This window comes from Martes martes (genome assembly GCF_963455335.1).
Source record: "Martes martes genome assembly, chromosome: 1".
NCBI classification, from domain to species: Eukaryota; Metazoa; Chordata; class Mammalia; order Carnivora; family Mustelidae; genus Martes; species Martes martes.
Window position 1 is genome coordinate 173,155,497 of NC_137888.1, and position 27,582 is coordinate 173,183,078.

General features: G+C 37.8%; 1 protein-coding gene across 5 annotated transcripts in view; it reads right to left on the reverse strand.

Moving 5' to 3' along the window:
- Positions 1-27,582, reverse strand: part of CNTN4 (contactin 4) — a gene marked incomplete at both ends in the record, with an annotated part of 476,925 nt that overhangs the window by 171,897 nt on the left and 277,446 nt on the right. For all 5 annotated transcript variants that reach the window (XM_080826267.1, XM_080826265.1, XM_080826266.1 and 2 more), the window contains one exon: positions 5,904-6,101. In XM_080826267.1, coding sequence (XP_080682393.1) covers positions 5,904-6,101 — 198 coding nt within the window. The remainder of the gene's footprint in view (positions 1-5,903; positions 6,102-27,582) is intronic.

The window sequence follows — 27,582 nt, forward strand, 5'->3', positions numbered from 1 at the left end:
GTTTACATTTTAATTTCCAAAGACAATATATCGAGTGTATATAAACATATGTATATTTATACAACATAACCCACATATATATTTATAAATGTATATATAAGAGAAGGGGAGAAACAGGGAGAGATTTTGAAAGGCAAAGAGAGGATAAACCCCATTCCCCTGTTCCTTAGTATTTCTTCTATTTAGAGTTCTAATTGGGGATAATATTCAAAAATATTTAATACCCACTATACAAAGCAAGGAGCCATCAGACAGACAGTGACTGTAAATTGCTTAAAATCTGTCTGGGTTCTAATAAGCAAAACAAAGAACTGCCAAACCAATCCCCAGCCAGCCAGAGGAAAACAGAGGAAAAGGGCAAAGGTCATATAATAACTCCTGCTCAATTATATACCTGTGTATGTAATGTACATAAAACATCCTCATGGACATGACCTCATTTTCCCAAGATTGTAGTCATCTCTGCTAATTCTTTTCTTTAGCCATTTTAGAGGAGGTCAGGGATAGTAATTAAAGACAGAAGAAATAGCCATTATAACTATCATCTAAATCCATGATTTCTCTTGTACTTAATGCTCTATGGGTAATCTATTACCTTTGTTTATAGAAATTTAGGGACAATTCTTTGAGATCTGTGTAGGAAGCTCATAACAGAGCAAGCTCATTATCATTAGTAACCAACAGTTGGCTAATATTGATCCAGAGACTACTTTAGTACCTATCATAAAAATAATTAGGATATGCTTTTCTCAAATCTTTTTTCTCCATGGTACCTAAGCAACAGGTACACTTTCCCACAAAAAAATTATATTATTTTTCCAAAGCAGATTTTAAAATATCTAGATAAACTCTGTTATAAAATTCTCTCACATTTGTGTAATAATTCAATTTCATACTTCCTAGAGGTAAATACTAATAGCAATGTATAGTTATTTAGAATAACTAATACAAAGAAATTTAAAAATCATAGCAGAAAAGAAGGCAAATCTGTTAATCTAGAGCCCCAAACAGCATTTGTGAAACTCAGTTAAGTAGCATGGGGCTGGATCATGGGAATTTTTTTTTTTTTTTTGATCATGGGAATTTGACCCTGATGCTTCCTTAACCTTTAACCTTACTCCGCTGGTCTTTAATTCTCTTCTTTCCCAAAGAATAAAGATACAAAGTTGGGTGATTTCTAAGTTCCTTGTTAGGGCCATCTGTAAATAACCCTTTTACCAAATGTTTTCCTAAAAACTCAAAATATCTCTAATCATTGTAGAAAAAAAAGATGACCAAGCAAATAGGAAAAAAAAAAAATAATTGAGCATTTTACCGCTGAAAGTTAAACCCTTCCAAGTTTAACACTGTTAGCATGTTGGAGAATGGTATTTTCAGCTGTCTCTGTCATCACCTACATACACTTTAAAAAACAAGGATAATGCTATCTATTCACTATGTAATCTGTTTTTTTAAAATATAATTTGTTGAGTATATCTAGGTAAGGAGGTTACTGATGTTGCATTTTATTTTGTCACTCTATTTGTAATTTAACCCAGAAGATAAGCCTCTGGGCTAGCTTCCATCATTCTCACTTGATTGCTGGGAAAACTGGAATGAAATGAGGTTACAGTGACGTCCAAAGTCACACAGCTAATAAGTGGTACAATTGGATTCCACCCTGGGGACCTGGCTCCAGAGTCCTTCAGGCTTACCTCAAACCACCCTGCCCCACATTTCAGTAACAATCTGAGCCCCAGGAAAGGGTAAGGCATGTGAAGAGCGTGTGGGTGGGAAGGCAACATAAAGCACCAAAGTCTTGCCAAACCGTGGTGAGCTAGGGGCAAAGGGTCTCTAGGGTCAGTGGGATAAACATGGGACACATATCACATTTGATGTCTATCAGGACTCGAGTCAACGTTCACTCTTCACTCTTTATGACTCACTGTAACCTTTTGGGCTGGGAACAATGAATCACAGTCCAGAACTGCTTAGCTGGAACTTCAAGGGAATAACCTGAATATTGAGGACATCTAGTTCTTTAAACTACATCTGCTCTTTGCAGGAAAAATGACCAGCCATGACAATTACTTCACTTCAGGCAACAGACTCTGTTGCCTTGCTTCTTTACATTTTGGAGACAGAAGGGGGATGTGAAATTCTGAAAGAGCTTCAATTAACAAAATGGTTGCACAAATTCTATACAACCTTGTATTTATTAGTTTAATATATAGTCGCTAAATACAAGATCATGCAGAATGATCATTTTATTGATTTTATTCTCATAGAGTAGACTTTAACAAGAATGTCATCTTTATTTTGCAATCCCTTCTTGATTTATATTTCCCCTTTAATCTTACCTCCAGAGAAGAGCTAATTAAATAACCTATTTTGTCCTTAGTAATGTAGTTCAAGTATCCATTTTATATACTCCAGCCTAAATGGGAAAGACATATTATGAATTTTCACCGTGCAACTCTCATGGAAATTAAGAATAAATGGGCATTAATTGCTGAAGAATGAGATCCTTATTCTGTTCATTTTGTGATAAAATATTCCAGTAAAAAACATTTGTCATCTTGATGAAGATATACTAGACAAGTCAAGATATATCTAAAAGCTAAGCAAAAGGCAAAGTTGCTGGCAACTTGAGGTGTCCGTGATGATTCTGGAGTTCTTGTGTTCCTGAATTTTTGTTCCTTCTAGCAATTCTGGGCAATGTATCTCCTGGGCTGTGTCTTAGTGCTTCATCAATATTTCATTACATTTGTGATTTGACACACCTGAATGGATAATAACACCACTGAACAGACATTTTGGCATAAGTGCATTATAAGCAGAGGTCACAGGGATTTATTTTTAAGTAATTCTGTACACAATGCCAGTGAAGCACATCTTTTGAAACAGGTTCTTCATCCTTAGGTCTGTGAAGAGATAGCATCAATAGCTTTTGGACAAAAATGGTCCTTTGACTACTCTTCTCTTTAAACTGATAAAATTTTCAGTTTTATTTAATATAATTCAGCTTACTCCAACATATTCATTTAACACATGTCATCTGGCAAGCACGGTGCTGCTCCCCAGAACAAAGGTAGATGGACCTATGATCCATGCTTGATCACATGTAACTGTGGGCAAGGTTGGGGACGAAGGCAAGCTGATAAGCATGTGATATATCAGATGAGTATTAGGATAGAGAGATGGGACAAGAAGCATAAAACAAAATAATTCTTTTTGTTGCCAAGAAAGAAGGCATGCTTTTGGCTTTACAAATAATGACTAAAATAATACTTCAGATTTTCCCTTATAAACCTATTCAGTGAAACCATTTCAGTAAATGGCATTCCCATAAACCCAGTTGTGACATCAGAAACCCATGTGTCATCCCTGACATTCTCTTCTAACACCTCCCACATCCAGTGCCTCAGCAAGTCCTGGCAGTTTTACCTACAGACTATCCTCAATCCGCCCACTTCTCTATTATCCGCTACTACTCCGTAGTTCAAGCTCCCATCATGTCCCAACTGAATTACTGCAATAGTCTTTTAGTTGGATATCTAGTCTCCACTCTCACTTGTTAGAAGTCCGTTTCTACACAGGAACTAAGCAAACTTTTAAAAAACACATATCACTCTCTTAAATAAAATCCTCTCATGGCTTCTCATTGCACTTGAAATAAAATCTGGTCTACATGATCCGGCTGCTGATTCCTTTCCAACCTCAACTCAAAACACCCTTCACTCTGCTCACTGTGCTCCAACCATGCTCACAATCTCTTTTCCTTCTGAACATGATAAGTGGTCTCCCCCTCACCCTAGGCCTCAGGGCCTTTGCATGTGATGCTAATTCAGCCTGCACTGCTCCTCCCTCTGATCATCACAGGGCTGACTTCTTATCATTCAGGTCTCAGCTTGCAGGTTACCTCCTCAGAAAGGCTTTCCATGACAATCCTGACTAAAGTAGACATTCATGCCACAGAGCCTCTATTTTATCCTACTGGTTTATTTATTACTACCTACAATAACTGGGCTTTTGTTTTTGTTTATGTTTGTTTTTACCTGTGTCCTCCTAGAGAATATAAGTGCAATGAGATAGGTACCTATTGTTCTTGTTCCCTGGTACCAGGGTAGTATCTGTTACACAGTAAGTATTAAATAAATCCATGTGAAATGCAGGAAGGAATAAATAAAGGAATGACTGAAATCTACATTATTTGCTAAAAAATTACATAGCATGGTGTATGTGCTCAGACCCCCTTTGCAGAGCTGGTTTGTCCGCAAATGCCCTGTTCCGGGAGGTTCAGATTTACAGCCCCACTTGGGTACTAAGTCCTTTCAGTACAGAAGGGAAGAGGAACACATTTGGAGAGAAATCTGAGTTCCAGGCTTGAATTTGCCAATTTGCCAAGTTTTTCTTTATAAATTCAGGTAAGAGGTGGCAGAGTGTAACGAAATCAAACAGTGAGTGAGGAGTTAAGATATTAGGCTCTGGAATTAATAGGACATGGGAGCCAAGTGTGAATCTTGAAGCCATTAGTTTTTAGCTAGCTGTGGGGCTTTGGGATTTGCTGTTTAACATGTCTGAGCCCAAGTTCATTCATCTATAAAAAAATAAATAAAAGAGGAAGTTCCTTATATAGTTGCTTGAAGTTTGAATGAAATAATCCTGGTGAAATCCTGAGCACCCAGCAAACAGCAAGCTCCCAGGAAATGCTTGTTGTTAATGTTCTTGTCTGACAGTCTCTTCATCTGTGTAATGAGTCTAGTGATTCCTGTTCATAATGGAAGGTTCCAATGTGTCCTCGATGGGAAAGGAATTTAGAAAGAGTAGAAACTTAGACATGTAAACCATGACTGTTTAAATCATTATGACAGCCATTTTTGAAAGACTGAGTATGCCTTTGTTTTCTTTTACTCAATAAGTATTTATTAAGAAGCATCTATGTTCTAGTTACTGCATGAAGTGCTGGAGATATACTATTGATCAGGGCACTGCATGCGCTTCTAAACAGCAAGTTTGTAGCGAGGGAGACAGGTATCACACTGGTAATTGTGATACAGAATGAAGAGTTCTTAGGAGTATAGTTATAGACGTTGCTGGACTTTATCGAGAAGACACCTGATGCAGCATAGTGGAGATGGGATCAGGCAGAGAAGACTTCCTAGAGAAAGTGATATACTTGAAGAAAAGGAAAGGGCCAGTATAAGTCAGTCAAATGAAAGGCTGAGACTCAGAGAAGGAAAAGCATTTCAAGAAGAGGGAACAGAATACATATAAATACTCAGAGTGGGGGAAAGGCATAACGGTACTAGAGTTTGATATACAATTCAGTAGGACTGTCTTTGAAAAGCACATTGTTATGTCATCTATCTAGATAGTTAAGGTGAAATTCATATATTTTCTTGAAATCTTTTCACATGATTGTTGGAAATTAAAACTTATTTCTCAAATAGGCATTGGTATTCCTATATTTCACTGTGGTGTGAACTATGTCATTAGTATCATTAATCCAGAAGTTATTTGGATAATTTAAAACTTCTTTCTGGATACTGAATACTAAATTACATAGAATTAATTAATGAGCTAGTTGTTCAACCTTCCACTTCATTCTGCCTGTGTTCATATATTAAGTGAAAAAGAACAAGAAATAGATTTCTTTGTTATTTATACTTACCTAAATCCACATTCCATTCCTGTTGAAATTAGCAATTAAACTACTATTTAGTTTTCCAAAATGGATTCATGGGTTTTTTCTTACACAAATGGAGAAAATATAGGTACCGAATGTAAAAAGCATTAAACTTTTCTTAAATTTAATTTAGACAATCAGGGTTTGTGTGCCAATAATGTGACAATTTTCCATATGCAACACGGGACCACAAAAAAAAAAAAAAACCCAGAACAAAATCCCTTAGGAAACTCACCATCATTTCTCAGTATTAGTGGTGTCGGTGGCCCCAGGACCTTGTGGTTTGTCACTGTATTTGTAACCACGCAGGTATAATTCCCAACATCGGACTTTTCTACTTTGGCAATATATAGATTCCCAGTCTCCTGAGAAACGAAGCGGCGATTATCCTGATAGGAAGGGTATTCATTGAAGATCCAAGCATAGCTCAGCTCTGAAAGCAAAGGAATAATCATTACAAATATGTCTTCTGGCATTGGAATGCTACTGTATTCATGAAAGAAATGGTCAAGTTAGAAACTCATACTGTTGCCCAATGATTCTTTTTCAGCCTGCTATTACATATAAATAGAAAGTAATCATAATCCCTTAAGCATTTTACCAGTACTCATACTGTCAGTCAATAAGATTTTTATTTTGAGAGAACTAAAAGGTATACTGATAGTTGATTAAAAGAAGTCCAACCTCTTTAAGTCAAGGGAATAAGCATTTATAGTTTACTAAGCATGTGCCAAGCACTATGCAATACTTACTGAGCTAATGTTCAAATTACAGACCCAGAGAGCCTATAATTTTGATATCATAAGGCTGGAAGTCACCCTGAAAACTATTTGAATCACTTCTCTCATTTTATAGATAATAATCATTATAGTGCATCACAGTGCCACATACCTACATAACATTTTGTGGTTTTTCAATGCATTTTACAGTTTTCTATTAACTGAGAAACTGTGCAACAAAGTAACTAATCCAAACTCTTCACCCTACTTAGGGACAGAATAATTCCTAAGTCTTAATTTATTCTTCTCCCAAAGTCTCTCGCTATCAATGCTAATTCTTACTCTTTCCTTAAATGTGAGGTTGAACTATTTTTCTATTATTTGAGTGAGACGGTGGTTTAATATTGTAGCAAATACTTGCTAAACACGCTGACTGACTGGTTGGCTGGTCCCAAACGTAAATGTGTATTTAAAAATATTGGCTGAATAATTTATCACAGTCTTTTTTTGCAAATACTTACTCATCCCAGAGTGCCAGTGGGACAAGTGTGAGAGGCAGCCACACCTGAAAATGTGTGCTTCAAAGTTCTAATTTTTCTGAAGAATTAGGTAAATGCTTTGTGAATGAACACGTGATGCTATGCTTTCAATTACAGGGACGAATCCTAAATGACAGTGAGCTTAAATGATTTGCTACAGTGAACTACTGTGCTCCAAGGAAATCAAACTTCTTCAGCTCCAGGCTTTCCGTGATTCCTCTCTTTAAGGAGTGATCTCCAGATTTGTTCTAAGCTGGGGAAGTGATATACTAGCCACCAGCACTGATTAGTTAACGTGCCCCATTTTATCTTTAAAAGTTACTTTGGTGGGGGGGGGGAGCAACTAGATAGAAAAGAAGACTCTGGTTTCAGAACTAGGTAGCTGAATTCTTATACATCTCTCTTTAATAGAATCCTGGGCTAAAGTTCAAATGTAGGCAATGTCCTTGGAAAATGGCAGAAGGACGTCAGCTTTTTATAGAGAACAGTAATTGTTGGAAAAGGCACTTCTGTTGTTTAATACTTAGATGAGTCCTAAGTGTAATTGTCCTCAATAACCAAATGTGCAACAGGAAACATATTCTGCCTTAATAATCCACTGTTTACATACAAAGGAGGGGTCATGCAGATTGCTTTCCCTTTATCACTGGATTATAACATTTCCGCATGTATTATTTTTGAGAGATATAATTATGTTTATATGAGAATAGTTAATCATTTTATTTACACATGTGCCTGTAATTATAAGTAACCCCATGCTGATGTCAAGAGGATACTCAGTATAAATAAGCAAGTGCTTCCCAGCAAGCAACTAAAGTCTTGGGGAGGAAAACCCCTACAATAGGTCGTGGGGAAGTTCAATTGGTATGGTAGTTTTTCCATACAAAACCAGGGGATTTTAACAAACAACAGAGCAAATAGCAAAGTAGAGTGTACTATTTACTCAATATGGTGTGTGAGTTCTGGGCAAACTAAGTAATCTCTGAGCATCTCAGTTTTCTCATATGAACAATGAGGAGAACATTGTCTATCCCCTAATTAGCTATAGGAGAGTTTTAAGTATAAATTAGCATCTCCAAAATCACAAGGTAGAAGTTAGAAAGTAATTTACCAGCACAATATTAATCAACCCACACCTCTCCAAAGAGAGTTGTAATCAAATACATGAAACTGTATTTTCTTTTTCTAAAGACATTTTTCAAGACTGTTGCCAGTGGCCAGTGATAGCAACCTCTCTGAATCCTGTAGGACAAGGCAACTAGAAAGTTGTATGAACCATGGATATCAGGGGGGAAAAAAAAAAGGTCATCTACTTTGTTAATTTTCTAATTGGAGTTTAAAAAAAAAAAAAGACCAAATTTCAAACCTGTATTATATAAGTGAAGCCATTTAAACATTCTCTTTCAACTTTTAACCCACCAACTGGGGATAATAATAAATGTGATGCAGGTATGTAGTGAGGATTCTTTTTTTTAATTTAGTTTAATTTAATTTAGATTCAATTAATTAACATATAGTATACTATTAGTTTCAGAGGTAGAGTTTAGTGATTCATCAGTTGCATGTAACACACAGTGCTCATTACATCACATGCCCTCCTTAATGCCCATTACCCAGTTACCCCATCGCCTGCCCACCTCCCCTCCAGCAACCCTCAGTTTGTTTCCTATAGTTAAGAGTCTCCGTAGTGGGGCGCCTGGGTGGCTCAGTGGGTTAAAGCCTCTGCCTTTGGATCGGGTCATGATCCCACGGTCCTGTGATCTAGCCCTGCATCGGGCTCTCTGCTCAGCAGGAAGCCTGCCTTCTCCCCTCTCTCTGCCTGCCTCTCTGCCTACTTGTGATCTCTGCCTATCAAATAAATAAATAAAATCTTTAAAAAAAAAAAAAAGAGTCTCTGTAGTGAGGATGTTTTTATGTGAAAGCACTCTGAGTCCTAAGCACATCTGAATCATTTTAAGTTAATCATTTTTAAAGTAAAAGTAAAAAACATAGCCAATTAACATGCTGTTTGGCTATTTAAAAATAAGTTAATTATTGTGGTTTCACTGCTTTTGTGACATAAGTGACTTAGTGCTTAGCAGAAGATGCAAACAACCTTAAGCATATACTGCAGTGTTTATTAAACTATGGTCCTTAGAATATTAATTTTTTTGTTAACAGAAGTAGTCTCCCTCCTACCTATCTCAAATTTAAAAGGGTTATATAATCAAATGACTTTGAGAAGCCCTAAATTACACAAAGTTTGACAGATTTTTAAATTTATCCTTTCAGAATAAATCCTTGCAAGAGATTTTTAACATCCCAAGATTCCTCAAATTCTTTAGAGCATATTTAAGCACACAGGATTTACTTGATCATAAAATCTCCCCCCTCCCCACAATCCCCTCTACACACATACTGTTTTTCTAAAACATCTATTAATAAGTCACAAAACGTAGGTTGGGGAACCCTGGACAAATGGGAGTGATTTCTATTTTAGAAATATTCAGTATAATATGAAGATTATCAACTCTATTGCTTCAGTGTGGGATGGATCGTTAAAAGTGACTCTCAACAACAGAAAGCAACAAAATGCTGAATTAAAATTGTAATAAGCTTTCCAAAATGTAATAATAACACTATAACCATTTTCCATGGTGTAGAAAAAGAAACAAACCACAGTTGCCAAAAACGGTCTCAAATGGATTATGTTAAAGATCCTAACCAATATCAGTTGAACATGTGACCTTTGTAAAAACCGTTGAGTCCTAAAGTGCAAAGGTCGTTCAAAAAGTCTTGATTGCTACACTGGTGAGATCATATTGACCTAAATGCCGAGTCCCTTGAAAGGGGGACATCTCTATAAAAGATACCAATTTATTTTTCTTTATAGCAAATGTCACTACCTGTAAATACTGTGTTTTTATTTGTCCAGGACAATGAGGAAGGAGCATGAGAAAGATAATGTAATGATAATGGAGACATCAATGCAGGTAAGATGGGTAGTGAAGCTAAAAATTATCCAACAGATCACCTGTCCTTTATTTTAAAGTGAAAAAACTGAAGCCTAGAAAGGATAAGGTTGGAGAGTCAAAAAAGTGGCAAAGTAGACTACAGATGGTCCTGACTTTTGATGTTTTAACTTTATGATGGTATGAAATTATGCATTCAGGAGAAATTATACTTCAAAATGTGAATTTGGATCTCTTCCTGGGCTGGCGAGAGACTGTCCTACACACTCTTGTGATGCCGGGCGGTGGCTGCAGCCGCAGCTCCCAGTCAGCCATGCCATCAGGAGGGTCCACAGTTGATATGCTTACAACCATTCTGTACCCATACACCCGTTCTGTTTTTTGCTTCAAATATAGTATTTAATAAATTACATGAGCTATTGAACACTTTATGATAAAATAGGCTTTGTGTCAGAGGACTTTGCCCTAAGGTAGGCTAATGTAAGTGTTCTAAGAACCTTTAAGGTAGACTAGGCTAAGTGATGATGGCCGGTGGGTTAGGTGTATGAAATGCACTGTCTACTTATGATGGATTAATTGGGATGTGACCCCATCCGAAGTGGAGGAAGATCTCTATGTAATATCCCTTTTAGCTATACTCCCATTCCAATGCTCCCACCAGGAAGCAAACAAGAGCTCTTAAAATTTGAAAGAAAGGAGCCAGTACTATTGTATCACTCAACAGATACTCTAGCTTTCCCCTAAGAATCAAAGTCTATTTTTATCAGAGCCAAAGATTAATCCATTGGGTTACATGAAATGCTATCAACATTCTGAAACACAGAGCCAAGTAAATAAAACAAAATAAATTCTCATGTGCTGCCATGAGCAAAAAATGTATCCCACTCAGTTTGATTTCCTGAGGGACTTCCATGCAATATTTATACTTACTCAAACTTGACAGATTTCTTTTGATAAGTTTTCACACACTAATTGCTCTGGAAGTGACAAACAGTTCCTGTCCCATTGGCAATTTGTAACAACTCAGTAAACAGATACTTGGAATACAATATTTAATAGATTATGAAGCTTCTGATAGCTTCTGATGCTCAATTGAAAAATACTGAAACTAGTTATGTGATACTTAAGAAGGACCTAGTGATGGTTTTCTGACTTGTAGCATCCAAATCTATAGGAAATTAACTATAAAACTTCACTCTCACTTGGTTCTTTTTTCCATTTCTTTGGGCCAAGGGCAAAGAATGCCAGGTTATTCATTTTCAAATAAGACATCAATCAAACAGTTTTCACATTTAAGTATTCATTGAGCAAATTCACCCTGTGATCAGAGTCCTTTGGATGGATGCTCTTAACGTGTTCCTGTTGCTAATTTCTTTCTAGAGTTATGTTATGCTTCATGACATTCTGAGTCCTGTCCCAGGGGTAGACAAATGTCAGTTTTCAAAGATGCCTTTCTTAATCCTCAAAGTTTCAAATGTGAAAGGAACCTTAGGATGACCCCGTCAATTTTACAGAGTAGGAAAATTAAATCTGGAGAAACTACATGCGTGCATCACAACCACACATTTGGTAAGTGGGTAGTCACAGTATTGGAAGAGCTGATTCTGTTAGGAACCCATATGTTCCCCTCTGAATTTATTTTGGAGCTAGAAAAGATCAGTTTTCCTTATCTGTAAATTTCCTCATCTGTAGGTGAGGGAGTACAACTAGGTGATCTCTAAGTATCTTTCAGCATTAAAATTCCACAATTCCAGATGTATAACATCAAATCCAACATCCTAATTTGACAAATGATAAAAGGGGGATCCAAATACACTGAGTAACTTGCTAACAATCACATAGGTGTTTATTGACAAAATCAGAACTAGAACTTTTTTTTTAATTAAAAAATTTTTTTAAAGTAATCTCTACCCCCTAGTGTGGGGCTCAAACTCATAACCTTGAGACCAAGAATCACACGTTCCACTAACTGAGCCAGACAGGCACCCTCAGAACCAGAACTTTACACACATGTGCATGTGTGCATGTACGCACACACACACATACAAACATGCATATACAAACACTACACTATGGTTATTTGAATTCAGCTCTGTTGTGTTATGTAGAAGAAAGATAGTAAAATTAACAGTCAAGATATCTGGATTCTAGTCCTTGGGCTATAACCATTTTTACTTTGGTAAATTATTTAAATGGCATGAGAGTCTCCTTATTTTTAGATAGTTTTATCAACATCTATTCTACTTTTTTATACAGTGTTTGGAACTAGAATTTAAACTGAGATAGGATTCTAAGCAGGTAAATGTGAGAAATGTATCTTAAGTGATTCTACAGATAAACTGGGTTAGACGAGTACATTCATTAGTTTAATTCTTGGCCAAATATTTACTAAACACCAACCCTGCACCAAAGCATGGAGCTCAGCTCAGCAATGGAAGTGAACACAGGGATTAGAACCTGTTGGTAGTTTGCCTCGGCAAAGGGAAAGAAGGCATAACTCAGTTCAGAGATCCCTGATTTGTTGTCAAAATATCTGGATTGAGTCTTGGCTTTAGTTTATCAGCTAGAAAGTACTTTCCATTCCTTAGTTTTCTCATCCGAAAAATAGAAATAATAAAAAGAATACTTGCCCTGCCCAGTCACACTGAACATCAAATATGTTGATGTCAACTTTTGTGACTGTGTTTTTGTTTTTGCTTATAAATGGATTGATGAGTATTTGGTCTTTCTATTAACTTAGGGAAAGGGAGATGTTATAAATTGTGAGAAACCTAATTAATTTTAGAGAAACTACGAATGGTACCAGAAACCTTGAGCACTAAACAGGCACTAGTGATGCTGCATCATTAAACAGGTGGCAGGAGAGCCTTGGAGAAGAGGGTACTGTCATTTAAAAGATTTGTGTTATTCCAAGAGGAAGTGGCTGAAAGACTGGCTTCTAAGTGACAATGTGTCTGGATAAGACCTCTAATTATATTAACACCCTAAATGATCCATATAAAGTCATATTTGAATGGTCATATAGTCAACAGCATTTTGTGAAACAGAAGAAGAGAGGAGGTGTCTGGAAAAAGCTGAAATCTGAAAGGCTGGAATAGGACAGACACTGTACCTCGATTAAGTACAACACAGACCAGTGGGCACTGAATACCTCCAATGATGACCATGGCCCTTTACAATGTAGGTTGCTTTGTAGCTCAGAGAACGTAGACAATCTTCAGCAACAAGCAGGACTTGCCAGCATTCAGAAATTGTTTCTCATGAGAAAGTGGTGCTGGGTGGAGTGGGGACAGCATGCGTCTGTCCAGTTGGACCACCAATAGCCACTGCTATACCCACAGCGGACACAGATAATTGACTATGCCCTACCTCGATTCATGATCATTGTCAATACAGTGCTTCAAATAGTTACCTCCAAGCAACTGGTGCTGGCACGTAAGGTCAAAACTCTTTACCATCTTTGTAGAAGTGATTTAGGAGAAATGAAGTGGTGATCACATGAGGCAAGGATTAGGAAAGTGCTAAATCCCATGCAAACTAGTGGCAAGCACTTCTAAAAATAAGCCTCCTGACTATTCACTTAATGTAGTCAATGATTAGTACATGCTCTTTGGTCACTCAGATGAGGCAGTGGAGAGATGGGAAGTAAGACGGAAAAAATGGATATTTTCTTCTCAAGTATATAGACTGCATATTGCTCTTGTGTATAACTTACAGTCTCCTCCATTTTATGGGTTACTTCTTGTTTTCTTGACTCTATTTTATTGAGTAGATTAAGCATTTTGAGGGGCATATATGTTCTTTAAAATTCTGTAGGCTTAAGTTAAGGAATTTAACTTGAAGGCAATTTAACACATTGTCTCGATCATAAGCCAAATAGGAGTATATATGGAATATATATATAAAACTCACACAAATCTTAAATGTATAAGGAAAGGCTTCAACAAAATCATATACTTGTAGCTGATTGCTTCAGGATGTGTTCCCAGATTCCTAGGGGGACATGCTGACTCTCCTTTGCTCTCAGAAATATATCAGAAAAAAAGTTTGAGAAATATTGTCTAGGTCTGATGTCAGCAAACTTTCATCCACGAAGGGAAAAAGTCCATATATTTTTTCTACAGAACAGCATCATTCTTGTTAGCACTTTCAGACTCTTAAGTAGAGGCTGGGAACTGATGGCACATAGAATGGATTTAGCTTGCATAAGCATGCATGTCTTCTATGGTTTTGCATGCTTTAAAAACAGTAAAAATCAAATAAACATCTCCATATTGGGACTTTCTTGAAACTCAAACACAACTCTCAGTTATCAGTCCTCAAGAGGAATTAGAGAGGTACAGCATGGTGTCTGCTACACTAATGGTTCTCTAACTTGAGTGAGCTCAGAATCACTAGAACGCCTTGTTACCACACAGAATGCTCCACCCCACATCAGGTTTCTGATTCAGAAGGTTGGGGTGGGGACCAAGAATCTGAATTTGAAACAAGTTCTCAGGTGATGCTGCTGCTGCTGCTGCTGGCCTGGACATCCATCCTACTTGAAGAAACACTGCTTTAAAGGACTGAAACACATTAATCTCATTCCATCAGGGAAACAACTGGCAGAACTGAGTACTGGCTTGCCATTTAGGAGAGGGCAGGTGGTCTCCATTTTGTCACAGTTTCTACCAATGCCTACTTCTTATACTGGCCCAGATGGCTCGGTAGGCAATTTAGCTTGTGACCTGTTTTGGAATACAGAAGAAAGCCAAAGAAATGGCATTGACAGCTAGCTGCATTTTTTTGTTAGCATGAAAATGGTACTTGAGAATATAAATGTGAGCTAATGGAATAAAGGCAGGGGTGGTACTGAAACTACACACAGTCAACATTAGAGCTTTGTATGACTGTGATCAGCAGTGGTCCAGCCCACTCAGCATAGTCAAACCGGCAAGGCTAAAGCGGAGAGATGCAACTTGACTGGACTATCATGGGCAGATAAAAATACTGCTCATTGGGATTAAAGTGTACTTATTTCAGTTATTTGTTAAAAATCTGGCATTTAAAGAAATCAAAGGTATCACCGTATTTTATGAAGACCTCAAATACAATATCCATAGCTCATTTGGTAAGTATGCTTGCTTGAAGCATAGAAACCTTTGACAGTCATGTATAAAATACTTCAGACAATATGAAAACTGCTTAACAGTTAATGAGAGAGCTATCAAAGTTCAATGCCCCATTCCAGAGAGAATGCCACTTTCCCTCAGGTGGAAAGTGAACAGAAGAAAATAAGATATAACTCCTTCAGCTTAATGCTTATGTCCCCTTCAACAATGCCTTCTGCCTGATTTCAGATTCTCTCTAGGAATGTTGGGGGAAGGTACTGTTGGAGGAAAGCATAGCCAATCAGTTATCCAAATCCTGTGGATCAGAATTTCACGGGATTTTTTTGTTTCTGTGCCCATCTCACCATTACCTGTCATTGGCCTAAGAACATCCTGCCATATTGCCAACTTTCCAGGCCAACCCACATGCCATTGCCAGATTAATTTGTCTAAAGAACAGTTTTGGATCATGTTCCTCCTTCCCACACAAGTCCTCTGTGATATCCACTGCAACTTGGATCAAATAAAATACATTAAGCTAGTAGGCAAGTCCTTCCAAAGCAGGACTTCAAATCATCCAGTTTTAGCTTTCTACTCCTCTCTCCATGTAAGTCCATTTTCTGGGGGCATACTCTTCAAGCTGGGCTCTGCAAAACATCAGAGAGGCTGATTACTTTGATTACTTTGTCATACAATACATATCTATTCCCTCTGAAGTCACCTTTAAATGCAAAGATAAGGCATTGCAGGAAGGCTCTGCCCACCTGTCTTGGCTTTAAGCAGGGAGCTCTGTTTTTTCACTTTTTTGTGATTTAGCCTTCCCAACAAAACTATATTTTAAGAAATGTTTGTCCTGCTAAGTAGAGTTGCTTAAGGTAGAGTGGAAAAACAGTCACTGATCACCTGATGTGCTCTATGCTTTTCAATTCTCCCTGCTTAGGCTTAGGTACTCTCTCTCTCAGGATGCCTTCCAACTTCTGCTTATCTCAATCACTACCTTTTATAAAGAGCCATTTTCCCTCTTGGAAAATATATGTGGTCTCTCCTCAATAACCAAATGAGCATGTGTTTCTTTTCTGCCTCATGGCAACTACACAGTATTTCACATATTAAAATTTTGTTTTTCCTATATTACAATGGCTCAATTGCTTGTTTCTTGTCCAGATAACAGATTTGAGTATTACTTATGGACAAGAATACATATGGCAGGGGAACATATGCTTTGTCCCTCACATTCTGTAATCAACTTAGTGAATATTAGTTGAACTGAATTGGAATTCCAAATGTTACAAATTTCCTAGAGCAATAATTCATGACTGAACTCTAGGCCAAAAGTATTAGTGAGAAAGAAGTTACCTGTAAAGAAGAGAATACAATGTATCCATCAGACCACTGACTGCAAATCAGAATCACTGAAATTAGAGGACAGAAAATCTATAACATCAGAACCCATATTTTTTTTTTTAAGATTTTGTTTATTTATTTGACAGAGAGAGACACAGCGAGAGAGGGAACACAGCAGAGGGAGTGGGAGAGGGAGAAGCAGGCTTCCCACGGAGCAGGGAGCCCGATGCAGGCTAGATCCCAGGACTATCATGACCTGAGCCGAAGGCAGATGCTTAACGACTGAACCACCCAGGTGCCCCAGAACCCACATTTTTCAAATCAGAATGCCTAAGTCTTTTCTCTAAAAACAAACAAACAAAAACAAAAACAAAAACACCTTTCCTTTTTTTTTTTCTTCTGACTCTCTGATGCAGTTTTACTGAGTTTACAAAATGGCAGTAAAAGAAGATGACTAATTCATAATCTTCCAAATACCTAAGAGAAAGGCTCGGTAAAAGCAGAGAGGTAGGCATGCAGAGATGGCTAGCCCATATAACACAACAGGCGAAATGACATGTGGCAATGAAACCAGATGACACCTGTGTGGCCTGGCAGACTGTGGGTACTTGAAGGTGGCAGTCATCCCTGGATTACAATATTTACTTGTAGGAGGAAATAAACTTGGATTTGGTGAGCCAGATTTTCATATCTACCCTTAAGTAAGGCTTTGTCTTACAAGTACATGAGCAGAACCAAATTTTGACACTTCATAACACTCTAGTATTCATTATCTCATTTGTTGCCTCTATCAGTTTTTGGAAATAAGTTGAATAAAGATCAGTTCCATTGGAAGGACAGGGAAAATGAGATATAGGAAAACATGTGATCTATTCTAGGACCACAGAGAAAACCAGCGGAATTAGACTTAGGATTGAAATGGCACTTTGGCAAAGATCCCTCTTTCCATGCTAGAAGCCATTGCCATGGCCACTTTCAGATTAACTGAGCCAGTAACAAGGTGGGTGCAGGGGTTATCATGACTGACATTGCCAGGCCCTTTGCTGAAATAACTACAATGGGAAATGTGGCAGGGATCAGCACCCTCTTGTTTGCTTTTGTATGCCACAGTACCTGATCCGGTATGGCACTCAAGAGATGTTCAGAATTTCAGGGAATTCGGTAACCAGTTAAATCTTGAAATCTCAGGATATACAGGTCACTCGTATATCAACATTTAAAGATGTTTTCTAAGAAAAGGCCGCACAAATCATCATTAATACAATTTGGGCTTTTTGTCACAACATAATCAAAATCTGTCTTATTACTTTAGGCTTAGCAATTTCTGGGGAGAAAGGAAAAAAAAATACTCAATGCGGGAACTGAAATGCATTCATAGGAATGATTAAAATTTTTGAGTAAATGGTAGAAAATGTCAGTTAAACTCTAATTATTTACATTTTTAAAAGGATTCAAGCAGTAATATGACTAACGGAACAAGTTTTCAAGTAATGTCACCAACTCCCACGGAAGTCACTAATACACAGCCTTTTCATCAGATTATTAAACAATTCTACACCCTCCTCAATTAAAGATGTGATTAAAATTCAAACAACTGACATTTAAATTTTGAGCCTAAATTAACCCTTAACCAAATCTGCCAAGCAAATACTAGTCTTCATTGTAATCCAAAATGCTTTTTCCCACCTCTTCTCAATGATGAACTAAAACCAATAACAAAAGCACTTGGCCTCGTGATCTATTAAAACCTTTCCTAAACAGAAGTATTTATTTTTATTTATACCTTTAAAAACAAAAAGATATTCACTGACTGTAATGGTCAAGTTCTGCCTTGAGATGCAGCGGACAGAACCAAAGGAAAATTTAATTATTCTTGAGTTTTTCTTCACTATTTGCTTTGCCACAAAAAGCAGGTTTCTCTTCTTGGCAATACATCTTCAATTGGTTCTCATAGTACCAAGCTGTCATTCTTTAAAGGCTGGCCACAGGAATCGGGATGAGTCTTGAGCTAGACCAATCCGATTACCTCATCCCCTAACGCACAGTGATGGGTTCAAGAAGAGTCATAGGACACAAACCAGCCAATCAAAAACTTCTAAAATCCAAACCCCTGCAAAAAGGGGTCGTTTTTCCTCAGGTTTGGAGATTCTGGGGCTGCACAGCAAAGTGCCTTCTGCCCATGTGCAATGTGCTACTGACAAGCTGGTCTGAGAAGATAAACCCAAGACTCAGGGCTGAGAGGCAGAACAAATGAGCACAGATGGCATCTGAGTTACCCAAGAAAACCAACTTATAGGGAGCATTCTTGTCTTTCATATAATCTGCTTTTTAAAAAATCAGTAAATCTGTTCATTAAAAAAAATTCCCTAGTGGATACTGAGTTTCTGTCCTCTATGATCAAGTGTCTTGACTACTATAAACCCTTGTCATTTCTTTTTCTAGTTAGAGGCTTAGCCCACCTCCCCTCTTCCATTTAGCAATGTCCTCTTACACTGTTCTAAGTCTCCTCTCAATGTCCTTTGAAAAATAATTGTATACTAATCTCCCACTCCATTCACTACTTAAAACTGACTCTTAGAAATAGTGGATTCTTACCAATGACTCTTGTATCTCTTTTACGGTAACACAGCAAAGACAGGGGGCTGGGGAGGGAGGCAGCTTTGAGAGACGCTTTCAGAGGAAAATAACATCTGCTAATCACAGTTTTTTATTTGATGTCTAAGTCTGTGTGTGTGTGTGTGTGTGTGTGTGTGTGTGTTTAAATAAAATATCCTCACCTAAGGTATTTTAAGAGTATTCTCTATGACTGGTCAAATATGTACCCTAGCATTTGGAGTTAGACATATCGCTCTGGTCCTAAAGTCTTGCTTTGCCATTTCTGTAAGACACAGGCTACTTAAATTATCTAAGAGTCAGTTTTCTCATCTGAAAATTGGGGATAATACTACACTTTATAGGTTGTTGAGAGGATCAAGGGCAATGCTGTAAGCAAAGTGCCTAATTACAGTTAGCACAGTGTCCAGCATATACAAGCACTCAATGTTAATATTTATTGTTATTATTGATAAAGGATTGGGAAAAGAACTATTTGATGATCTATATATTCATTAACTTCCCTGTAAAGATCCATTCTAAATCATCCACTTATATTAACTGACCAGATCAGGGTTTGTGATTAATAAAGCTACAATGACATTTTATCTTAGTATAGTACTCATTTTTCTGAGATTATTTTCATTTATGTTAATCATTTGGTTCATCTCTAGGAGGCAATATCTATTTTCCAGGAAAGGAAAATGAGGAACACAAAGAATAATGACTTATTAAAACTTAGCATTAAAGAAAACTAACCCAAAAAATTAAATCTGACCATTTGTACAGTGCTAGTATACTTATGCTAATAAGTTGAAGTAGCAAAATTATAACTTAAAACTAATTTGTTCTCTCAGCTTCCAGAAACTGAGGAGGGCGATGATAAACAGAGGTATGATAGGTAATAAACAAATGCTGTATTTGGGAAACATAGCAGTAAAGTTGTATTTAGAACTCGTGTATTACAGACTATAGCTGGAAAGTATCCTAGAGATCGTCTGTCTATCGCTCTCCTTTTAGGAACAGGGAGAGGTACCTAGGGAGGAATTAACCTTTCTTGGTTTGGTTTGGTTTGTAGTTAGCAAGTGACTAGGCAGCACCTGGAACCCACGACCTTGGTTTTTATACCCACTGCTCTTTTCTCATATAGTGTAGTAGAAAGACAGTAGGGGAGGAGGTGTCCTCCATCTCCTTTTGTGATCTTGACCAAATCACTTAATCTCTCTAAGCCTCAATTTTCCCACATGTAAAGAAGGGATAACCCTCACCTCGGAAGCCTGATGACCGAATAAGACCATATACGTGAAAACGATTTGTAAACGAGAAAACACCAAGCAAAGGTGAGAAATCATTATTAGACAGGGAGTGCAAATAGATTTCAACTTGACTGAGGAGCTCTCCCTAATTGGTATTGGCTCTCCAGAATGCTATGTTAGGGTTCTGAGGATGCGGTGAGACTTGAGGCAAAAGGAGACAAATTGATCTAGGATGTCCATTGTGGGTATCAGGGTGGGTGCTGGAGACACATGTGACAAATAGGTAGGATGCTACCTCTGCATAAATGAGTAGTGGCTATGACGGGAAGAGGAGAGCCCTGAATGAACAGGCAGATGTTTTAAAACCTACTTTTTCACCTCTCTGTCCCCATAAAATATAAAATTCTACAAAATTGATATACTTTACCAAATCTGTGCATTGCCATGCGACTAAATGCAATAATATATGCAAAAGAGCCCAAGATGCCTTAAAGTAACATACAGTAGAGATGGGTTAATATTATGGTAGAGTTAAAAATCACACATACAAACATGTCCTACTCATAGAAAATACCTCCTCTATGTGGATGAAAGTGAAAGTTAATTACCCCTCTACAATAGTGACAAAACAATACAAAACTGATGTTCTTAAGTAAAATTTAGTAAAAATACATTTTACCCACCTTCGATTTCAAGCATTTTGCCTGTCACTTTAAATTGGCTAAATGTTTGACAGATGTTCAATAATTGACACAGCTTATCTTCCTCTCCCAGGCTCTTTTCCTACTCAATCGCCAGCATTTCTAGTTACTATAGCAACTGTAAACATTAATGATTATTCTGACATGCCAAGGGGATTTAAACACATTCTTAAGTTAAAAGTTCCCTCAGGGAGGAAAAAAAAGAGTTTATCCATCTCTGGGAAGATGGAAAATATTATATGATTTAAATTCCTTGGTTACTGCATCTATTAGAGCTAAATACACAAATCTGCTCTATAGTTCCGCATAGGTAATGATTTTTTTTTTCTCCTCCCTGACCAACAAAAGGAGGTATAGGGAATTGAGAAACTCATCTTTCTCTGATGAAAGGGAAAAATAATTTATCTAGATAAATGATAAATAACAGAAGCTGGTGAGGAGTTTTGAGAGAAGGACATCGCCTGAAGTTTCGTGATAGCGCACAATGTTTCACAAGGATCTGGGTGCAAGTTTAAGTACCTCCACTTAAAGCCTTAGTGGTTTCAAGAGTAAAACCGGAATGATGATATCTATCCTAACCACACATGTCACCCTAAACTGTAAAATGTACAAAATACATGGGGTCATTACTGTGTTTTGTGAGAAAGTAAACAATAGTCTGTCCTTTGGAAGAAACTGAAGATAAACAGAAAGATAGGAACATACACGACATTTATTTCAAGCTGGGTTCCCATGAGCCAGATGTTCTCTTTCCCATGCTTACTATATAAAAATTTTTCAATGACTGCCAACATTCAAAAATTGAAAGATTTCCCATAGAATTCCACATTTAAGTCTTCTCATGAAAAACCGCAAGACCAAGCAATGTTGACCCTCTCTTTCTTCAAGGCAGTTACTGGCCTAAGATGCACAATGGCTCGTCTATTTGAAGGGGTCATGAGGAACTCCATCTTACCCACATTATCTTTTTTTAAAATTTAATTCAATTTTTTCAGTGTTCCAAGATTCATTGTTTATGCACCACACCCAGTGCTCCATGCAATACATGCCCTCCTTAATACTCACCACCAGGCTCACCCAACCCCCCAACCCTCTTCCCTCCAAAACCCTCAGTTTGTTTCTGAGTCCACAGTCTCTCATGGTTTGTCTCCCCCTCTGATTTCCCCCAATTCACTTTTCCTTTCCTTCTCCTAATGTCCTTCATGTTATTCCTCATGCTCCACAAGTAAGTGAAACCATATGATAACTGACTATCTGTGCTTATTTCACTCAGCATAATCTCCTCCAGTTCTGTTTATGCTGATACAAAAGTTGAGTATTCTTCCTTTCTGATTGTATACATGGGCCACATCTTTATCCATTCCTCTGTTGAGGGGCATCTTGGCTCTTTCTACAGTTTGGCAATTGTGGCCATTGCTGCTATGAACATTGGGGTACAGGTGGCCCTTCTTTTCGCTACATTTTATCTTTGTTACCCACATTATCTTAATCATTTACATTCTTACCTGCCTGTCTCTTGGAGAAGATAGAGTTTTCAAACTGACTGAACCCCGTTCATACATGCACTTGTAAAGCAAATCTTCCAGATTTTCACCAATCCCCACCATTCTGTACCCCTTGCTCTTCTTGTACAAAGCAGGGGTCAGCTAGCATCTGTGCCGTCACCTTGTGGAGGAGCACAGGATAACTGCATCTTTCCCCTCTGGTCACTGCATAACTCCTGAAGTCCAGTGACTGACTAGGGCAAGCATTAATGGAAAATGGGAGGCCAAAAGAAGCCATCAAAATCTTATCTTTCTCTATGTGTACACTTTCTCCCCCTTTAAAAAATTATATTGTGGCAAGATATATAAAAAATTTACCATTTGAATGTTTACAGCTCAGGTGGCATTAGTACATTCAAATTGTTGTACAACTGTCACCCGGAACTTTTCATCACCCCAAACCATGACTCTATATCCATCAGGTCTAGATTTGAATTGCTCAATCAACAAACATTTCTATGTACCTATAATGTGCCAGGCATTCTCCTAGATGCTACAGAGCAGAATATAGGCAGTAGGGATACAGTTCTAGGGGAATTAGGTTTCTTGAATCCTGCTCACTTTTCCAAGACAATATATCTTATGATTAGTGGTATATACCTCTCCTCTCCTGAAATAACTCTTTGGGGATGCGATCCTGGACTGCAAGCATCCCTTAGTATGTAGAAGATGATAACTGGACATTGCTTGTTTTTGGTGTTTAGCTTACCCACACTTTGTAAACTCATCCCCATTTTTTAGCAGGCATCATTTCTCATCCACTCTCAGTAGATGCTATTATATGAGTCGGGCTTATCCTCATTCTGGTTCCAGGAATGAGCATATGTTCTATGTCTACCTGATTAAAATTCTGTCCAGCACCACCCCATAACCTCCAGACACCATAATTAGTTTAGGGGTGGGCATATGACTCAAGCTGGCACATGAAGTCAATTTTGAAGCTTATGCTAAAATTATTGAGAATGAGCCATGCTCTTTTTGCTGGGGTTATCATACAGCAAGAGCCAGCCTGAGGAAACCAAAGCCAAAAGACAGATAGACAGATTCCTAAAACTATCACTTGAGAACTAAAACCTATCTGCATTGAATGGGAATTTTATGCCAATAAATCCTCATTTTTGTTTAAGCTTATTTGAATTGGATTTTGACACTTGCAACCAAACAGATCTTGATAAGAGAACAATTAGGCAATAGAAATAATATTGGAGAGTATTATATCATCTTAACAAGTAACCAATGGCCAATTGTATGATAACTCCTGGAAATCTGTTCTCGAACTCTATCTTCTTAATTCTCTTTGAAACAAAAACTATTCACCTTGCCCCTGACTAATTCTGCTAGTACAAAACTGCCCTAATACATCCTTGTCTTCTCTGTTTTCATTTTTCTTCCTCTGATGTCTATTCAACCTCATTCTAACTAAAAAACATGTCATCTAAAAGCTTGTGCTAAAATTGTAGATATAATGTTGCATTTGCCACTGTTAGCAGGGTGATCTTGGGTAAGTCAGTTCAACTCAGAGTTGTTCTAGTAGTCAAGTTGGCCCTATAAGAGTACGGAGATGGGGAAGTCAGGCCATTGTTATTTTCTAGGGGTATTTCTGTAGCTGATCTCTTCTGACGGATGATGGTGAAGATTCAGGACAGAGGGTAAGCATGGAGTGAAGGAAAGTCCTTCTCAATGAAGGCTCTGAGCACAAGCATTCAATGTTCATCTGTAATTTGCTAGGTGGCCAGGTGCTGGCACACTCTGTTTGTACAAGACAGACACAAGTGACAGAAAATCACACATGGATTGGTTATTCTGCAAAGGAGGGCATGTGGCACAAAATTATTTTCAGCCAGCTTCACAAACACAAACATACCAACATTAGCTATAACGGACAAGAGGCATATAATTTTAGCATTCCCGCCACCCTGCAGATTGCAAATTGCTGGGTCAACATGGATTAGCTGACTCTCTCTTATGATGCCTGACCCTAGCTATACTTTTTCAGCTTGTGGCAGGAGTTTGAATTTTTTTTGCTCTCCATGAGCTTCTTAACTGTGACCTGTTGAGCAAGGGGTGATCCCAGCCTTTGGTAGATCTCTGCTTGTGGATAATTGCATGTAGATAGGCCTTAGTGACCTCTAAGGTGATAGGTGCCAAGGTCACAGTTCAGCTATCAGAAGAAACTGCCAAGTCTAGCCCTTGAAACTTTTGCCTTTTCCTTCCTGAATATGATAAAAAGATGAGAGTAATAAGGGTGTAATAAAAGGACTCAGACCAGAGAACCATGGTCAACAAGCTGAGAGTATATAAAAACAGGACTGATTATAAGAAAAAAAACACATGAGTACCCACTCTATACAGCAACACTTAAAACACATAAGCATGAAATACTGGTTTAACTGAATTTAAAGAGGCATTCTATGCTAAAGCCATGGGGACAAATACATTGGGGAAATAAGTTGAAAAAAAAATGGGTATCTTTCTTCACTACAGTACTTCTCCAAATCCTTGAGCTGTAAAATCTTCAAGAGGAGAATTTCATATACAGCATTTCCCAAATCAAGGAACTGTCCCACACACCCTTAAAGTATGAGAGTTGGTTACTGGAAATGTAAAAATGGCATTTCTATTACCATAATGTCATAACGATTCAGAAGCCATTAATTAAAATACATAATTAGCTCAGCAGCCTTTAGTTGGCATTTATTTTGAAAAATCTGTTATAAAAGATCTAAATGAGAAGTGTAAGAGGAGAGGTTTGAAGCAGCATTCAAGTAGAAGAACTCAGAGCAGATACCATGAGGAAGGCAGATCTTAATTCTTAACATGTCATCTCTAAGGCATTTACTCTCCTTAAGCCTCATGCATAAAATAGGACTAATAATTTACTTTTCTCAAAGGGCTTTTCTCAATATATCACCTACTTTGGTATTGTCAGCATGTCTGTAATGGGAATGTAATTCCTAGTTTTGAAAAGGGTTCTCAAGTAATGTAAAAACTCTCTTGTCCTATACTCTAGGAACCTAGTTAGTTGATTAGTTTAAAAAGTTACTAAAAGTGGGAAATCATGAAAAAAATGCCACATTTACATCATAAACATTTTATGCAATTAAATTATCTGATATTATTTATGTATTTATGTACTTTAAATATCTCTATATATTTATTACTCATTAATAAATTCTTATTTAGATAATTAAAGTATTATTTGTCAATCTTTTGATATAGGAACAATGCACCCCTTTGTCTTCTTGTTTCTTATCTTATTTATTTATTTTTTTTAGTTGGCTGTTGACTGGGGTTGATGTTATCATTTTTACCTAAACTACACCCATCATTCCTGGGACTTGGTTTTGTTAAAATAAGTCATGTGAAACTACAGGAATACAGAATCCTACTAGAGTTTAATGACCCTCCCCCCCAACTTTCATAATTATCTTGCCCACAGCATCTTTATTTTTCACTGACTTGCCTTTATTGAGTCTTTCCCAAAGGATTCCAAGTAGTTTTTTTAGAAATGACAGTTCTTTCCTTTTTATTACATTTCATTAGTTTATGTAATATTTAAACTAAATAAGTACAACTGGCCTAAACAGGCTTAGGAACAAAAACAACTGATTCTTGGCAAGTAGACAACTTCATAGGGAGGAACAAAAGGATATAGGTTCACTTGACTGTAGCCTACCCAGCGATGAGCCTACAGCTTGCCACAGGCAATCGGCATTGTTCATTACAGAAGGAATGGAGAGAATCTCTTTATTCAGAAAGTTAGGTAAGCGGAGGTGGGTTGACAGAGCCTCTGTAGAGCTTTAAAAGAAGCCATATTCTGTTTTATTGCCCTGTAAGCAGACTCTGGCTTATTAGACCATGTAATTATACCTTAAATCTCTGCATAGGCTTCCTATAGAAGCACTGCAGGTTGACTTCTAACTGGTTGGTTCCAGTAGGGGAGACTGATGGTGGGACCTGATGGGCGGATGACAGACCAATGACTAATGAATATGGAGAAGACAGTTTTCTAGATATCTTAATTGTGAAATACAGATGATTGTCCAGTCTGAATACAACAGGGCATTTCAACCTTTCGACTGATGTACCTGAATAGTGGCATATAACACGCACTCTGAAGAGGCAGGAGATAGATCCTGACGCAGTCTACTGCAAGCCAGGGGTTTATGTTACATATTTATTCTACTTCCAAATTCTGCTGGCTAATACATCTATGGCGGTTTTAATACAAAAATTTTTTTAAAGATTTTATTTAATTATTTGACAGAGAGAGAGATCACAAGTAGGCAGAGAGGCAGGCAGAGAGAGAGAGGGGGAAGCAGGCTCCCTGCTGAGCAGAGAGCCCAATGGGGGGCTCGATCCCAGGACCCTGAGATCATGACCTGAGCCGAAGGCAGAGGCTTAACCCACTGAGCCACCCAGGCACCCCTTAATACAAAATGTTTTAAAATACGACCATAAAATTCCTCAAATCAGTTCTTGGAAAGGAGAGTATACCACATGGTGCCAAACACAATTAAAGGGGGGAAAAAGGCAACGAAAGAGATGGTACTATTTTAGAAATATCGGGAAGGAGTGAAAATGACCAGAGCTTTAACATGAAAGGGTACAAGCCATGAAGGTATCTGGGAAATGGGAATTTAAAGGCAAGGGAAAAGCTATCACAAAGGCCCCACTGTAGGCAGGGACATGTTTAGCGTCTTTGAGAAACAGTATATTGGTGTAATATCATGAGAGGGGGGATAATGATGGAGATTTACTGGGGATAAAAGCTAGTGGAGGCTATTAGCCCCCTAACAGGGGTTTTAGGGTTTTTTCCTGGATCAGATATAAAAGACTTTGGACAGTTTTATTATTTTATTTTTAAAGATTTTATTTATTTGACAGAAAGAGACACAGCGAGAGAGGGAACACAAGCAGGGGGAGTGGGAGAGGGAGAAGCAGGCTCCCTGCTCAGCAGGGAGCCCAATGCTAGGCTTGATCCCAGGACCCTGGGATCATGACCTGAGCCAAAGGCAGACGCTTAACAACGAGCCACCCCGGAGCCCCTGGACAGTTTTAAGCAAGGAAGAAACATGAGCTGATTTATAGCTCAAAATCACTATTTTTCTATGATATGGAGGGGGTAGGAATTGAACCAGGGACAATGGTTAGGAGGTTGTTATGAAATCCAAGGTA